The sequence below is a fragment of the Sinohyriopsis cumingii genome, chromosome 11, assembly GCF_028554795.1.
Source record: "Sinohyriopsis cumingii isolate HCF-2022 chromosome 11, ASM2855479v2, whole genome shotgun sequence".
NCBI lineage: Eukaryota > Metazoa > Mollusca > Bivalvia > Unionida > Unionidae > Sinohyriopsis > Sinohyriopsis cumingii.
Window position 1 is genome coordinate 31,786,632 of NC_142971.1, and position 19,395 is coordinate 31,806,026.

Here is a 19,395-nt window from a genome sequence, read left to right on the forward strand (position 1 = left end):
ATATACAGATTGTACCACAATGATTGCATTTTCATATTTTTTGCTTTTTATCATGTATAGTCTAAAGTATAATTTTAGTAAGACTTATCATCAAATTTTAGGGAATGTTGTGTCTGTAATAGTATCATCCTCTAAATAAAGTTGTTATTATTATTATTATTATTATTATTTTTACTTATCAGCCAGTCCCTGATTACTCTGGGCTCAAATTTAATGCATGCATATTTGCACAATGGGAATTAATTTTGGACAATTATAGAGATTCATATTAATGCATTTTTTGCGAGTGCTAATTTTTTCAATGATATAAAAGAAATCTAAATTAAAACTTCTTAAAGGATATAAATGCAGCAAATACAAATTATAATTCAAAAACATAAAATGAAGTTTGTTTTGTAACTGATTCATCTACTCTGAGATGTGTTGTTAGGCTTGTAACCCAACAGTGGGAAAAACCTCTTTGGATCTGTCAAAACCATTCTTTTTTCAATGGGAATCTGGCATCTAAACATTTCATTCACAAATAGGGGTGCAGAAATCCACTGTATTAATTGTCTGAATCAGAAATTTGTTCTTAATGATGAGCAACTTTTGCAAGGTTATTTGTCCGTGGACAAGTAAACTGTGGTCTATAACTTGAAAGGGCAGTAATTCCCATTTTGTCTGAATGATGCTTACACAAGTGTGATTCATACTAACCTGCAAGTACCACACAGGTTCATTGTATAATTACATAGTACACACAGAAATTTAACAATCAGGACTGAAACCAGCCATAACTTCTGTGGTTCCAACTAATGGAAGCAGAAAATACTGGTTTAGGCAATGTCTTTTAACGGTTATATCAGAATGAATTTCACTGTCCATTGGATAAGGCTTCTCTGAGAAATGTTATTTTGACCCAATCACTGGACTTGCAACCATTATGCGTTACTAAGATGAATTTTCCCAGGAACACATCTGGATGGATCGTTTTCTTATAAAGCTTAGCCCAAATATTGAGAAGTTGAATTTGTTGTTGTTGTGGGGTTTAACGCCATTTTTCAGCACAATAGGCTATACATGGCGGCCAGTATTAATGGTGGAGGAAGAACCCAGAAAACCCCGGAAAGAACCACCGACCCACGAGAAGCTACTGGCAAGCTTTCTCACATGGAGAAGTTGAATGAAAAGTCAACAAAATGGGCTAAAAATAAACTTGACTAAGAAAGGGAATTCAATAAAAAATGAAAACAGGAGTTCATAGATTCTTGGCTGCAGGGGTTTACTTGCCTCAAGCTCAACAGAGATTGAACAAGTGCATCTTGCAAATATATGCAAGAGATACCCCTCAATTGCGGACAAAACCAGTGGATTGTTTGCAGAACAGGTTATCACAAGGAAAGACACTGTTAACACACTAAAAAGAGTGCAAAGCACAATAATACATGTCAGCTAAAGTGAGTTACTGAAAAGCCAAATCTGAGAAAAAAGAAGCAGTAGGTGATTTGAACAGAGTGATCAATAAATACAATTTGAGCCAAACTGAGTATTACAAAAAGCTGTTTAACATGGCATATGCCACAGTAAAGCAGAGAAAATCTTTTTCAGACTACAAATTTCTTTGTGAAGTTCAAATAAAAAATGGAGTTAAAATTGGAACTGGTTACATCAAGAGAACAGCATGCACAGATTTCATCAACAGTATATCTAACATCCTACTGAAAAATGTCAAGGTTAAAATATCAAGAGCTAAATTCATATCCATCCTTTCAGACACTAGTACTGATACAGCAGTTATAGACCAAGAATGCATTCTTGTTAATTTTGTAGACCCTGACCATAAAAGTCGAGTTACACTGCTTGCTCATGTTGAACATCTTGAAAGCTCAGATTCTGATGGGGTTTGAACTGCAATTAAGAGGGCATTTTGTAACCTCAGCATACATCTGGATGCTTTGGATAACATACATTACAGCCTTCACCTTGTTTGTGTCAACATGGATGGCACAAGCATAAATATGGGGGCAAAGAATGGTGTTGCTAAAAGGCTTTCAGACACTGTTGATAATCCTGTCATCATAACACACTGTGTAGCACATAGACTAGAGCTTGGTCTTTTGGATGCTGCCAGGAAATTACCTTACCTTGGTCAGTTTAAACTGACAATGAAAAGATTATACAAAATTTATTTCTTCACTCCTAAAAGACATACAAATCTGCAGAAAATTTCAAAAATCTTGGCCAGTGAATTGATTATTAACTCTGACATCAAGTCATTTAGATGGGTAGCCAGTGAAAGAAGGGCTGTAAATGCCAAATATTAACTTTAAACCAACATTTGTCCATTTGGAGCAGGTCCTGGGGACTTCAAAACATGCAGATGAACACAGACAAGCTAAGAAACTTCAGGATGATGTTACTCAGGTTAAAACATGCACTTAATGATTGATGTCATCAATCAGCCAGTCAGCTACTTCGTGCTAATAGATAAATGGACAAAAGACAACAGGCCATCCAATAAGCTCTTCTGGTTTATGACAAGTAAAGGCTAAAAACAGCCTGATGAAATAGTTTTGGAAGGTTTTTTTCTCAGCTAGCAAATAACTGCAGGCAGTAAAAAATTATAAATTTCAAGCCCTGCTTCTGTGTTCAGTTTGCTGTTGATCAAGAGGTGAGATTATTAATTGCACATACTGTGTGACTCCACTATAACATTGTGGCTGGGGTCCACAGAACCCGACCATATTATAGACAAAACCATGTTATAACAAACTGAGTCAGTTAGTTTAAGAAAATGATGCATTTATGTAAAATATGACCAGGCTTGGGGTAATAAAAGCGGGTGCGAAAATACATGCTTTTGGTTAAATGAAGACAAACTAGTCTGAAAAACACTTGCATATCGATAACTTACATTTCTGTAGACAATCTATAATCCATTAAATACTGTACATGTACAGAATCTGTGAATTTGAGTATAGATCTCATGTTATAAACTTCAAGTATGACTCACTTCCCATTACAAAACACATATAACACTTACATATAAAAATTGGTAGTTCTTGTTTTGATCTATATCCAATTGTTAATAAACCATTCATAACAAATGTCACAAGTAGAATGTGACTACAGTTGTTGCATGCTACAGGTACATTTATTTAAATTAGCATAGAGTTTTGGTCAGCTGGAAACATCTATCATCTTGCCGAGGCTACCTGGGGTATGAGGCTATTCATATGGAAAAGAATATGTGGACAAATTAAAAAGTTTAACAAACATCTTTGCAAGATACCCCATCTTCAATTAATGTGATAGCCAGATCTCAGTGGTTTTAAAATACTGGAAATTTAATTTATGCTGCTGTTGGTAGCGACCATAAGCATACTTTTTTCCTGCAAAAATGAAACTTTCATAGCACAATAAATATGTTCCAGTCACTTTGGAAATGCAACAATCCATCAGATTCCATTGCTTTTATTTAAGTTTGATGCTGACTCCCTTTGATGAAAGGTTCTCTTTGTTTTTTATTTCTTTGATGAAGGGTGCATGTGTTATTGAAGTTACCACTAAAGGACATCTTTGGAGGACCAAACAGATGTCTGTTTCTTATTGCGGCAACAAACATCAAACTGTAGAACACTGATTGAGACTTAATTTTTTTCTTCATTTGCTTGGTATTTATTCAGAACAGTTGGTGCTTCAAAGGTAGTCAGTTATCTTTTAAGTTTCAGCAAAACTATTTTTTTCTGGCTACATTTCAAAAAATAAAAAGGAATTAGCAGTCGTTTAGTTGCATGTAGCAGTTACTGTTCCTGCATTCAAAAGTTAGCTGAATGTAACGAGTCCATACATACATGCCAACCCCTAGTGAAGAAAAAGTGTAATCCAAGTGGACAAAAAGAGTAATCTGGAATAAAAAGAGTAATCCACATATAACATGAAAAAACTTCAATGAACATATGTACAAAATGATTTATTTATCCCTCTGGACTTTGAACATCAATTACTGCTTCAAGTTTTCATATATAACACTTTGAGCTTTAAAAAACAACAGACTCTCATATTGCATTTCAAAACACTTTGTACCAGCTGAGACTACAAATGTTTTGCACACCAGTAGAGCAATAAGTGCTGGGTTATTACAGAGCCTAGATCTAAACTGAGTTTTACTTTTGTTAACAATGCTGAACAATCTCTCATAGTCACCATCAGAATGGTAAATAACCAATATTCCTTTCATAACCTGACAAAGAAGAGGAAATTTATATCTTCCAGTTATTGGGTCTTTTAGCTGGCAAATATGATGAAAATATCAACTCTGTCCCCATGAAGTACATTGTCAGGTAGAGTGGCAACTTGATACTTCAGGAGTTCTCCTTCTAATTTATCAGCAGCCTTTCCTGCAGCATGAAAAAAAAACTGTGTACGAGAAAAATACATGTATATAAACTTTCTGAAGCCATGCCACAATTGTGTTATATCTGAATTCATGTTATAACAGAGTGTGCTATAACAGGGTCACACTGTATTAAGTCTTTTAAATGTTAAGGGAGAGTTATACATTTCCAATAATAGCATGAAAATGATGTGTAAATGATTACTTACAGGAGATTCTCTAATAGCAGCTAAATGTGTGATGGTCCAGCCATCTTTGTCAATCATATGAAGCACTTCCTGTATGTCACTCACATCTGACTGGCTTCTTCTGAAGGTCAACATCAATTTCAGACAGTCCAAGTGACCTCCATGCACTGCATTGTGAACAGGGCTCCAGTTGGACTAATAGCACAAATAAAACATGTTTTTATAGTTAAAATTAGTGTTTTATTCATTGTGCACATTGTTTTGTTCTTTCATTTCAATTTTTGTTTGTGTTCCATAAATTCTGGTAAGAACAGAGCATGACATAAACTTGGGCCTGACAGTAATAGTCATGTACTATTTTACAACAGATTCTAATTTTCCTGACAGTAATAGTCATGTACTATTTTACAACAGATTCTAATTTGCCTGACAGTAATAGTCATGTACTATTTTACAACAGATTCTAATTTGCCTGACAGTAATAGTCATGTACCATTTTACTGTAGATTCTAATTTTCTTTTCTCACATTCATTTAAACAACAACATGAATTTACAGGACAAGGAAGGAATGATAATGTAATGTGCAATTTGTATTTTTAATGTTAACTAATATTTATCAATTTTTAAGCATCTGGAAATTTAAAAACTTAAAAATTAAATCCTCAATTTTTACTGAAATGAAATATAATTTTACAGCCAAAAGAGTACATGTATCACTTAATTTTTTAAGACTTCCAGATGTTCCATTTCATGAACATCATGAAAAATAATGCATACAATTTTTTATATTCTTTAGCCAAAGTGGCCATGGAAACAATAGTTGCCACATAAAGTTAAGGCTAACTATTGGTCAGTCTGCGTGGTAGGAGCCATCAAATGTACATGTATTACCCTTAACTACTGAACTGTAAAGAGGTCTATTTTCTAGTACCAACAGGATGACATTAAAATTTGTATTTCATTTTAGCCTAGCCTAAATCCTACAGAAAGTTAAAATATGCACATAAAATAATTAAATTATAAGTCTTAATACATTATCTTCCATAATCACAATGAATGACACTAACACGCCTAGCATAACTGCATCACCTTAAATGTGGTTAAACATTCATCTTAAATATCGTACCACATTTATATATGGTATATTTCTTCAATTTCACAATATTTGTACATGATGTATAGTACCTCTGATAATAATTAGGATATGTGTAAATTATATCCACCACAGCAAAATAATAACTCAACTAAACAATCATGTGATAGTATTCAAACTGTAAAGAATAAAGAATTACTCACACCAAAAAAGAGCTAACACAATTTGTCTGATCCAGTTTCAAGCTAACAAATAAATTTTATTTACAAAATGAGGATGGTCTTCGCTTTCATATTACTTGGGGAACAACAAATTTGCATTTTAGAACTTTGGGAAGTTAATGTAAGTTATACTGTATTAGATTGATTTTAACTAAAACTAGCAATCAATTAGTAAATCTCAAGAATGGATATTTGCAACAGTTAATACTTTTGTACAGGACACATTTTCTACATTACATATAAATACACTGCAGAAATAGACATATAAATACACTGCAGAAATCGACATAAAAACATTATTTCACAGCAAGACACTTTTACTTACATTGCTTTGTTTCTATAACAATGAGAAAAGTATCAAACCTGATGTCAATATATATAATGCTTACAGTTTTGGAAACTGAAAACAAGCAGCAACTAATGTTTGTTTCCCTGCAGAAATGGGAAATTTTAAACCCATACCTTATCTGATCATCGCTGAATAAAAAGTTTCTAAGCTCAAATGCCATGAAACCATCTAGCATATCCATTTGCATCAGTATTGATGAGAAATCTATTTTATGGCAACTACCTAAAAATACTGTCTTGAATTTAACATTCATACATGTGATTCTACCCGCACTTGGACAATACCGCTTTAAAGGAACTTTACCACACACACCATTTCAAACTTGAATTCTATAGCTTTTGAAAAATGACATTATATTTTAACATTTCTTTAATAAACAACCAAGTATTTTTATGTTTTCTATCCTCATACTAAAAAAACAAGTGGGAACCAGTCTACTGGCAGGTGCAATAATGTGTGACTAATAATCTTTTTCAAAAAGATAACATGTGTACATAGCAAGCTGTTAATTGATTACCTTATTGTTGTAATGTAATGGATTAGGATTTTCTGGATCATTAAAAATTTGTTATAAAAATAATAAAAAGTTGCTTTTCTCATTTTTATTATCATCTTTTTATTTCCACTCAAATAGGTTTGATAATATTCCTAATAAGATGACTCTGCGTAAGAATAAGAATTAAGACTACTTTCCTTGTTTACTATTTATTGCAACTGCATCTGACCAACTTCCAAGAAAACAGACAGGTTTCTTCAAATATGAACTTTGCCTTACAAATTCATTATATTCATAAGTTTGTTAGTTAGTGGACCAATCTATACTTTTAAAGAAAATGGCACCAGGTGTTTAGAAAAACGCTTTATGGTGTGATTTATGGATGTTATATGATGGAAAATGTTATAAAAGATGGATCTTTTCAAACTTCAAAAATGCCAGATCAGAAAAGAGGAAAAATCAACACTAATTTAGAAACTTTAAGAGAAGAATATGAGAGTAATGTAATACAACACTTTGAGCATATGTTCATGCTCAATGCAGAATTCCAGTTCATAATCGTTCAGCAAAAGTTACACAAAGCTGACTAGTTAAAAGTAAGTGTTGAAAATAAATAATTTTCCAAATTTTTGTGTTTGCATTCTGGTGCAGAACCAGGTGACTGGTGACTAGGTGCAGAACCAGGCTAGTAGCAAATATAAATGTATATCTATTGCATACATGCTGTAATTCGGGCATGAATATATGACATTAGGTAGTGATGTATATCGGATACTGTGAATTTAAAAAAATGCAGGCTTAACTTCAAGTTTGTACACATGTAATACAATTTCCCTTTGATCAGGTACCTGGGTAACCATTCATTAGGATTGATGGGTACCCAGTGTAAGTTTTCTAAAAAAATTGACAGCTTTAGAGTTACCACAATATTTTATGAGAGTTTTGCATCTCAAAGAAATAAACTTTTTCATGTCACTCATGTAGGAAGTCGAAACATTTCAAAACATCATATTTGAAGAAAGACAGTGTCAAGACAATTTCAGTTTTGATGCCTTCAAGGGATACTGTCGATGCTTTTCATACACAACTACACAAAACATTTATCAAATCTAATGTAGAATAGAATGAATTACTGCAATGAATAAAATAAAATAAAGTTCTTTACTTTAATAAAAGTAGTTCTTTATTTTTCTTTTTGTATTTCTTGTACATGTTCAGATATGCTAAGAAAAAATGAAAAATATGCAAACATTTTTATGCACTTTTAGAGCAGTTAAATAAATAATAAATCCATGAAAAAAAAGAAAGTGTACAAATTCAAGAAATATCAATGCACAAAAAAATATTTACCAGGATGAATCAAATGCACATTTGTTATTATTATTAACTGCTATCTCATGAAAGACTCTGTGTGTGTGTGTGAGTTGGATTTTTAAAGGAGCTTTAACAATTTTTCAGACATATCACTATAAACTGCAGTATGGCAGTTTATAGTCATGTCTAGCACTGGGGTATCATGCCGCAGACATACAGCATGATGTCCAACCCAGTCACATTATCCTGACACCAGGTCAACCAGTCCTAACACTAACCTCTTAATGCAGAGCACCTAGTGAGGCAGCTGTTAGTACCATTTTTATATGTCTTTGGTATGACTCGACTGTGGTTCGAACCAGTGACCTCCCACATCCGAGGCAGATGCTCTAATCACTACGTCACTGGAGCCATCCCCATGGAAAATATTCAGTGCAAGGTGAAATTCTAAACAATTTGTTGCCTTTACTTAGGCTGATAGAGTACATACATGGATACACAGTTAAATGGGTCACAGAAATAAGTCACGTAGTTCAATTCATAGGTTTTATTGATGGTTTAAGTTGCTTACTCTGAGGGACAGAATGAAGTCCAGAAAATGTCCACTTATATACAGTTTATATCATCTGACAATATCCTGTATTGTTTGTTTCAGTCTGTATCATGATACACATTCATATCACCAGAGAAAATATTGTGATGTTGATGCACTGATGAATCAAACCAGCTCTGATAATGCAAAGGACAATGATGACAACAAACAGGAAGAAAGAATTATAACACGGTAATGTGAGGAAAAAGATTATGTGGTATAAGTTGCAATAAAATCAATATTTCTTGTCAACATCTTTGAAGCCTCTATTAAATACTTACTAAAATTAAGAAATATTTGTGTTTTTCGTGAGATTTAATCAAACAGAAACTTAGACAACAATAAATTAGATGTCATATTTAAATCATATACTGGTATTTTGTCAAAGCTGTTTGAAATGTGAACTTCTTTTGATTTAAATATAAAACAGCAAAATACCACATTTTTTAAATAATTTCTCAAAAATGTGTTAAATGTATATGAATTTAATCTCTTATTATTTTTTAGTAAAAATATTGGTTATATTTTCAACATTTTTTTTGGACAATCTAACTTTTCTGTGCAGAAATTTAAAGGATTTGATGACAAATATGAAGTTCTGTGTCACAAAGTAGATGATATATTGAATTAATTATGATTTTCATGGGTAGATGGTGTTTAAAATTTACAGGGAAAATTACATGAATTACATGATGGGCTTGTGACCTGACATACTGAAAAAATCTGTTGTACCTTTTTGTACTATCACAAACTTGTGATAAAACTGACACTGAATAATGTTTAAGTTCCAAATATAGTGCTAAAAAAATTCAATCTTACACTTGAAAATACACTGAGCTTTGCACCATGCTCTAGTAGCAGACGACAGCAGTTGGTGTGTCCATTACTAGTTGCCCAGTGGAGAGGTGTCCAGTTAGACTGGTCAATCTGATTGACATTTCCACCATTGCTCAAAAGTAACTGCAAACACCTGCAATGTTTAATAAACGATCATCAGCCAAAATAATATAAAAATTCCATGTTACTAGCAAAATAGTAATTTTAAAAAAATAAAATTTATACATTCTCTTGTATCAGAAAATACCTTCAGACGTCTAACAGAAAACACCATTCGATGTCTGAAAAAACTCTTCAAAAAAACAGCCAACAGAACACCAAAATGTCTCCGTGACCTCATTTCATGTATGTTGAACATATGAAATATTATGAACTGTTAGCCTTAAATGCACATTTTTCAAACTGTACATTGACACTTAGATATATTTAAAAGCACTACAAGTCACAGTATTTTAGCAACTATAATTTGTGAATCTTCAACTTCAACATGTTAGTAAAATGATTTTAGTGAATTAGCAATGGGCCAAATATAAAGTTATGGTTGTTGTTGTTGTAGGGCTTAACGCCATTTTTCAGCACTAGATAGGCTATACATGGCGGCCAGTATTAATGGTGGAGGAAGAACCCGGAAAAACCCCGGAAAGAACCACCGACCCACGAGAAGATACTGGCAAGCTTTCTCACATAACCACATTAGCCGAATCCGAGACTCGAACCGACGCAGTCAGAGGTGAGATGGCAGTGATCCGTAACGGTCAGCGCTTTAGACCACTCGGCCACTCGGGGCCCCTAAAGTTATGGTGTTAGTTCTCATCCCACCTAATGGGCCATATATCAAGTTATACCCATATAATGCATACATGTCAACTCTAATGTGGGAGGAAAATCCTCCCAATTTTTAATGTTGTTCTATGCATACCTCCTGATTTCATAATATCTCCAGATTTTTGCAGAGAACTCCTGATTATTATGTCTGTTGATTATCATTTCTCCTAAAAAATCATATATATATATATATATATGTATATTATGCAATCCACAGAAGCCATGTTCTGTTTTGTCACCTGTGTATATTGTTGTGACATAATAATCATTACACTACAAAGAATTTTTTATTAGTAAATAGAATGTTAAGTTTAAACATTATTCACATCAATTTATGTTTTTTTTTAACCCTACAACAATACAAAAATCAGAAAATAAACCACAACAATTAAATTGTCAGCAATTAATTTCAATACTTAGAGATGATCTCTGTAGCATCTCCATTCCTACCAATGAAACTTATAATGAACATCTGGCATTACTGTACCATAAACACAAACATTAATTACCATCATTAAATTAAAAGATGAAATGAAGAAACATACCATGCAGCTTATGTGCCCTCAAAAAACTAATTCAGAATAAATATATCACTTAGTAAACAATGTTAAATGCCTTATGAGTTGAGAATAAGGAAATAAGCTGTGATATAAAACATGGGAAAAAGATTTGCTACATGTATGGTAACTTGATATTGCATATTTAGGCAATGCTTGTTACAGCGAAATAGGGCATCATTTATTTGCCAATCAATTGCTGGTGCTTACATAACACATTGTAGAACATAGTTTCTTTGAATTATATTGGAGGGCCAGTCCTTTTTACAAGATAACTGCAATGATAAAGATTGACTGTTAATTAGTCACACTGGCTTTCTTGCTTGTTTACTTAAGACTAACCATTCGCTATTGTGCAGTTTGGCCACAGCTGACCAGAATATGAAAAGAGGGCATGTCCTGGGGGGAAATAAGGTATGTCACACGGACAAATGGCGTTTCCTTTGAGAATTTAACATATACTGGACCCCGAAGATCAGTCAATATTTAGTGAAAATTAGGCTTAAAAAATGCAGCGAAAAAAAACCAAAACATTTTATCTCCCTACTTGGCTTTTGAAATGTTGACAGGTATGATAATGGCCAAATATCAAGTTATGGTTTTAGCTCTATCTTATGCAAATAAAAATATATATGCTTGCATATTATGCTGTGTCAAGAAAGATGAAATGATGTGTGGCAATTTTATTCCAAAATGAGTTTATATCTAAGTGCACTTTGCATGAATCATTGCTAACAAATAAAAAATGGTAAAATAAAGTTATGTATAAAACATCAATAAGAGTATTTCTTCTTTAAAGTAATGTCCACAAATCCATCTTTTCATGTGTTTTGTATGACACATTACATGTGTTTTGTATGACATATTACATGTGTTTTGTATGACATATGTGTTTTGTATGACATATTTCATGTGTTTTGTATGACATATTACATGTGTTCTGTATGACATATTACAAATGCTTTGTATGACATATTACATGTATTTTGCACGACATATTACATGTATTTTGCATGACATATTACATGTTTTATTACATGTGTTTTGTATGACATATTACATATGCTTTGTATGACATATTACATGTGTTTTGTATGACATATTACATGTGTTTTGTATGACATATTACATGTGTTCTGTATGACATATTACATGTGTTTTGCATGACATATTACATTTGTTTTGTATGACATATTACATGTGTTTTGTATGACATATTACATATGCTTTGTATGACATATTACATGTGTTTTGTATGACATATTACATGTGTTCTGTATGACATATTACATGTGTTTTGCATGACATTACATTTGTATGACATATTACATGTGTTTTGTATGACATATTACATGTGTTCTGTATGACATATTACATATGTTTTGCATGACATATTACATTTGTTTTGTATGACATATTACATGTGTTTTGTATGACATATTACATATGCTTTGTATGACATATTACATGTTTTGTATGACATATTACATGTGTTCTGTATGACATATTACATGTGTTTTGCATGACATATTACATTTGTATGACATATTACATGTGTTTTGTATGACATATTACATTTGTATGACATATTACATTTGTATGACATATTACATGTGTTTTGCATGACATATTACATTTGTATGACATATTACATATGTTTTGTATGACATACTACATGTTTTGTATGACATATTACATGTGTTCTGTATGACATATTACATGTGTTTTGCATGACATATTACATTTGTTTTGTATGACATATTACATGTGTTTTGCATGACATATTACATTTGTTTTGTATGACATATTACATGTGTTTTGTATGACATATTACATGTGCTTTGTATGACATATTACATATGCTTTGTATGACATATTACATGTGTTCTGTATGACATATTACATGTGTTTTGCATGACATATCACATTTGTTTTGTATGACATATTAGATCTGAAATGGTGGCTGCTACTATTTATGACTAGTTCAAAATTTTCTGAACTGTTCATCCTATCATGTATATACTGTATCAGAAAATCGTAAGCATAAAACTTTAGCATAAAATAGCTGCATTGCTAAATTCACTAAAGTTTAATGCTTTCTAAAAGTTTATGATTTACACTAGATAAATGATACCCAGAGTCATGGTCTTTCAAACCCCTAAGGTAGATCGTTCCATGTCAGTTGTTCATCATTATGGATTTGACAGACCATAGATTTTCATGCCATAAATAATAACTAATGACTAAAATGATAGCTCAAATACAATCTTAGTTCATTATCAGCAAAATTGTTAATTATTTGTACAAGATACTATCTGTATTAAAATTAGAGTACTGAAGCAAAATATAAAAGCTCTATGCTTCGGTAATTGTCACTTTTCAAAGTTTTCAAAAAACCAGTGTTCCAAGAATACGGGGTAGGATTCAGTGGATCACATTTGCTTGGACAGCAATCTTTACTGCAAATTAATAATTATTAATGTGTCAATTAAACATCAAAATGTTTTTAAAAAGTTCACAGCATCATTGCTAAAATTACACAGGACACATCACAAATTCTGGAACGAATGTACACAAGTACTGGGTTTCACGCATGTCAGGTTAATAATGAATACATAAACAAACTAAAATTTAAATTCTAAAAATGTAAAGGTAAGTAAAATTGCCAAAACTAAAGTGATAAATGTCCTGCATTTGACAAAAATGCCATAGTCATTGAAATCATACTGATCAAACAATACTGACCCACAATGCCCCATTCTAGCAAATACATGTACAGTCGAACCCACTTATCTCGACCTCGGTTAACTCGCCAACCCTATTAAGTCGACGTTTTTGAAGTGGAACCACCAAATTCTCTCTTTGTCTTAGCATTTTCTCATCGGTTATGTCGATTCTTTTATGTCACCGAACCCTAATATCTCGAGCACAAAAGAGGGCCAAATCATAATCTGCTTATGCTGACATCTGGGCCGAGTACTGTATGCTGTGACAGTCAATCATGCTACCGTACTATACCTACAACTGGCCGACTTCTGAAGACGCGAATAGAACAGATAAAATTAATGGAATAGCTAATCCTTCTGTTTGTTGGCTGAGATATGATAAAAAGTTAAAACAGATGTTCTATGATGTATGTATCAAGGCAAAGTTCGTCAATTAATTTACAACTGGCTGTGATATTCTGAAGAAGGAGTATGTCACCAAACATAAATCCAGGCAGTGTAAATAATATTTGTGCATTTTACTCATTGATCTTTTCCTTTTGCCATCAATCCCGTGTTACGGTTACAGAGACTTAAACTCCGCAAGAAGAAATAGCAAACAACAAATAAACAAGTTTTGCATAATTAAAAATAATTATTTATTTCTCAAAATACAGGAGTGAAAGAATCCCTATATTGGGTGTTAACTTATGCTACAGTAATATATACGGTCCAATATTGCCAGGTGTTGACTCGTGTAAGTTTCTTTCGTGGGAATGGAGATCCTATTGAAGCATTTGTTTTCAAGCAGACTGTCAAAGGCAAAAAGCAACAAAGCATTTTAGACTTTGTAAAGAAACCATAGTAACCGCGTGTACGATACTTTTCAGAGCTGTGTCAGAGTGAAATGACTCGCGAATTTAATTTTGACACTGGTTAGCTTTTTGTAAAAACGAACTACACCCCGCACGTTTTTTGTGATTTTGTGAGCGATCTTTGTGTTTGCAATGTTGGAGAATATAATAAAGGTTTGTATCGAGAATCGATGGTGGTTTGTATTGTATACTGGTAAATCTCTGCTGTTAGTTGGTGCACATACGCCTTTTGTTGTTAGCAAACATGTATGTACATTTTTATAGCATGCCGATCGCTTCATCAAACAAATCGCGGCAACACTGTTGTGTAAAAAAACCTCCAAAAACACGTGCATCTACATTCTCATTTATTAACGCACATCATGTACATAAAGAAATTTCAAGCACATGTTAATATATTGCCGCCATATTGGTTTTCGTTTATCTCGAGCATCGGTTATCTTGACGCTTTTTGGCAAACCCCTAGGCCGGCGACATAACCAGGTTCAACTGTAGTCAAATGCGGACCCATAATGCCCCATTCTAGCAAAGACATGTAGTCCAATACTGACCCACAATGCCCCATTCTAGCAAATACATGTAGTCCAATGCTGACCCACAATGCCCCATTCTAGCAAATACATATAGTCCAATGCTGACCCACAATGCCCCATTCTAGCAAATACATGAAGTCCAATGCTGACCCATAATGCCCCATTCTAGCAGATACATGTAGTCCAATACTGACCCATAATGCCCCATTCTAGCAGATACATGTAGTCCAATACTGACCCATAATGCCCCATTCTAGCAAATACATGTAGTCCAATGCTGACCCATAATGCCCCATTCTAGCAAATATATGTAGTCAAATGCTGACCCATAATGCCCCATTCTAGCAGATACATGTAGTCCAATACTGACCCACAATGCCCCATTCTAGCAAATACATGTAGTCCAATACTGACCCATAATACCCCATTCTACCAGATACATGTAGTCCAATACTGACCCATAATACCCCATTCTACCAGATACATGTAGTCCAATACTGACCCATAATGCCCCATTCTAGCAGATACATGTAATTCAATACTGACCCATAATGCCCCATTCTAGCAAATATATGTAGTCCAATACTGACCCATAATGCCCCATTCTAGCAGATACATGTAGTCCAATACTGACCCATAATGCCCCATTCTAGCAGATACATGTAATTCAATACTGACCCATAATGCCTCATTCTAGCAAATACATGTAGTCCAATACTGACCATAATGCCCCATTCTAGCAAATACATGTAGTCCAATACTGACCATAATGCCCCATTCTAGCAAATACATGTAGTCCAATACTGACCCATAATGCCCCATTCTAGCACATATGTGTAGTTCAATACTGACCCATAATGCCCCATTCTGGCAGCAGCATGGACAGGACTATACTGATCATCTCGCAAAGAATTTGAATTGCCTCCATTTGATAAAAGCAGATTTAGGCATTCTGAAACAAAGTAAATACAGTTCAGTAATCATATGGTAACTAAGCAGAAATCCATATACAAGCATGATGTAAACCCTTGTAAATTTTACATACCTGACATGTCCAATAGTAATTATATTTTGACCAATTGCAAAATATGCATGTCAGACATTCTAAGTTATAAATATAAATATCATTCTTTCTGTTACATTAACAAATCACAAATGAAAAATCAAATAATTCTGAGACCCTTGATCTGACAAAACAAACATGGGATGGAAAATCTTCATGTGACAAGTGTCAGACTACCTGAGTGCTGGTCATAATTGCCCCTTAATCTTGGCTTTGCAATTCACCTATCAAAGCACCATCACACCCGAGTCATCCCATTTATCCTACAACAGATTCTGTCAAGCAACAAAGAGAATTTCCACTTTACACTGTCAGCATTGCAATAACAATAAATATCATTGTAGCAATGTTTCAAAGAAGTAGATAGCAAACAACTTGTGACACCATCCATCTTGGGACATTCTTAGTTCTTTAAAAAGTAATTGTTTTATGGCCTATAAATGTTGGGACACAAAATTAAAGAATTTTTTTTCTCATGTACTTAAGCCTAAGGACACCTTATGTATTTTCTTTACTGATCAAATGGGGTATCTTATTGATTGTAATGTCGTTTTTATAAAAATGACTTCACGGCTGTTAAGGAATTATCACTAGGAAATTTTAGGTGGAAATTATTATTAGATTGAAATGTTATAATTAATAAAATTTGTTTGAAAATTCAATAAATATATTTAACTTCCTTCTGTTTCTTATTATTTCTACCTAATTCAAACATGTATAAGTTGATTAGACAATGACAAGAACTGAGCATTAGCAGGATGGTGTACCCATAATTTCTCCCTTTTGTGCTACATTTTACTATGGTCAGTTTATGCATTATTGCATTAAAATTGTTGAAAGTCACAAGTAACTGGTTTTTATGCGTGCCTTGAAGATGTAAATAACTGACTCATTAAAATGTCATACCAGGATTACAGCAATGAAAATAGTGTTTGTTTTCAATGCTCACATTCAGTGAGTTTATTCACATCATTACATCACCACATGTACATTGAAGATTTTAACTTGTGCTGGATGAAGTATATTCTATGGTTTCAAATCATAGGTACCACTTTGCTAAACTTCCATAATACATCTAAAATATGATCAAGAAGCTATGGAAATAATACTTTGAAAATAACTTTAATAACGTAAAAACTCAGTGGTAGTTTGCTTTAATGTAATCAAACTTTAAAACATACTGGTTTGCTTAGCTACCGTCATTGTGCTAATATTATGGAGTAAAAGGCAATTACAGATCAAACAACTACACCAGTGAGAGCTAGAAATTCAGAACTTGATAAAGAATTTACACAAATTTAGTATCGCTATTATGCATGGCAACTCTAACACTTCTAGGAAATTTATCATTTTCCTTTCATCACAGAAATTAGAACAAACCTATGCACTTGATGCAACTTTTGCTGTTCGACTCCTCTTGAACAGAATATATTTATTCTGTTGTTATCAAGGAAAAATAGTCCTCTAAGATATGGGGAGTTAAATTTTAAAATGACAAAAACTTTTAAATAAAGAAACAAACATAAAATACTGAATTTACATTGAAATGTGAACCATGCACTTAGCCCTCACTAAGTAATAGTGGTACAACACAGCAGCATGTGTTCATGAGGATGAATATTGAATATACATACTTTAAGCCAGCTATATTTTGATGCCATGTGACTTACTGATGTGCACAGTAAGAGAAAGGCTATCTAATTTTTGGTAGGGGTGTGCAGGGGGTGGGATTTTCATTCCCAATGGAACTTTTTCTTCAACATAAGAAGAAGAAAAAACAACAACAAAAAATCAGGGCCCAAGGTGTCTGAATGGTCAAATGAGCTCATCTTTAAGAATCACTGCCATCTCACCTCTGTCCATGGTCTCTGACTCGGCCTATGTGTGTATGTGAGAAAGCTTGCTTGTAGCATCCTGTGGGTTGAGTTTTTTTTTCATAGATTTGGGGGGGTGGGGGTCTTCCTCCACCAGTTACACAGGTCAACACGTATAGCTTATCATGTGTAAATATATGGCATGAAGTCCACAACAACAACAATGACAACATTTAAAATCAGATATAGAGCAAGGTCTTTTTTCAAAATTTGAGCAAGACAAATGTTATAAGCATTTGAAAAAAAAATATCACAACCCTTGGAAAATTAAGTGGTCTGTCCCTAAGAGATACTTGACTTCAGTGGATGTTCTATAGAAATCAAAGCAGTAGCCATTGTCAATACTGTTATAAATATTAACAAAAGTTAGTATCAAACAAGGATGTTGATTTCAGCTTGGGAAAAAATTTGTTTACATTACACAAAGCCATCCAATCTGAAGCAATGTATTTAACAGCCCAGATTATTCCCCAGCAATTTTTAATAATGGAAGTTTGTGAATTATCCTCAAATAAACTGAATTAAATTTATTGCCTAAATGAATAATGATGTGATTACAGGCCAAGGAAAGGGAGTCAGATGATATTTACAATGACTAGACCATGATGATTTATTAGACGATAGCTTCATAAACCATTTGTTCTTTTATTTACTTCATATTTTTTTAATGAATAAATACAACATGAAAAATTTCTTTTATTTAAAATTTGTGTAGTGACTTGTGTTGGGATAATAGGCTGTTGTATCAACATCTCCAAATGTCACGGCAATTGCAATTGTCTGCGAACTTCGCAGGAGGTGGGTCAGGGTGGGTATGAAAGGTCTGAAACTGTCTTGAAATCATGTGTCACTATGCCATTCAATCCAAAACTAAATCATATGTATTGCAAATCATAAATACTTTCTAATTCTGCAAATGAATACAAAAAAATCATGACAAATAATTGGATTGTTTTATTTACCTTTTCTCCAATTTCAGTCCAAATAAGTCATACAGTCATTTGCCTTCAGCTAATATGCATGTAGGTCTCTATATCTCTCAAAGAAATTTGACGATTTGATAAATGGTATTTTCAATTAACTTTTAATCGAGAATGAAAAAGCGCCGCTGATATTCTATTCTTGTGATACTGAGACAACACTTACTGACTCCTTTGGCCCCCCACTCTAACCCTTTCATTTACTATACTTTAATTTCCCTTTTTTCTAATCATGATTACTTTAAAATTATGACATTCACTTTTAGATGTAATTTCTGGTCCTGCTTTTATTCGACGACCGCGCACAACCTATTCTTTCTATCTGTTTTGAACTGAGCCTGTATTATTTTTGGTTTCTAAATTATTTTAGTTTAAATTTATTTACATATGTGTCATTAAAAACATCTTCAGTATCAATGGGACTTTAATGTTGATGCATTAGCTTCAGCATCAATGGGACTTTAATGTTGATGCATTAGCTTCAGCATCAATGGGACTTTAATGTTGATGCATC

General features: G+C 33.2%; 1 protein-coding gene across 1 annotated transcript in view; it reads right to left on the minus strand.

Moving 5' to 3' along the window:
• LOC149787859 (cortactin-binding protein 2-like) overlaps positions 1 to 19,395 on the minus strand; it is a 135,095-nt gene that overhangs the window by 39,459 nt on the left and 76,241 nt on the right. Inside the window, exons 8-10 of the mRNA XM_089974087.1 lie at positions 15,817 to 15,916; positions 9,452 to 9,602; positions 4,588 to 4,761 (exon numbers count right to left, since the gene is read on the minus strand). Of these exons, the coding sequence (XP_089830213.1) occupies positions 4,588 to 4,761; positions 9,452 to 9,602; positions 15,817 to 15,916 (425 nt within the window). The remainder of the gene's footprint in view (positions 1 to 4,587; positions 4,762 to 9,451; positions 9,603 to 15,816; positions 15,917 to 19,395) is intronic.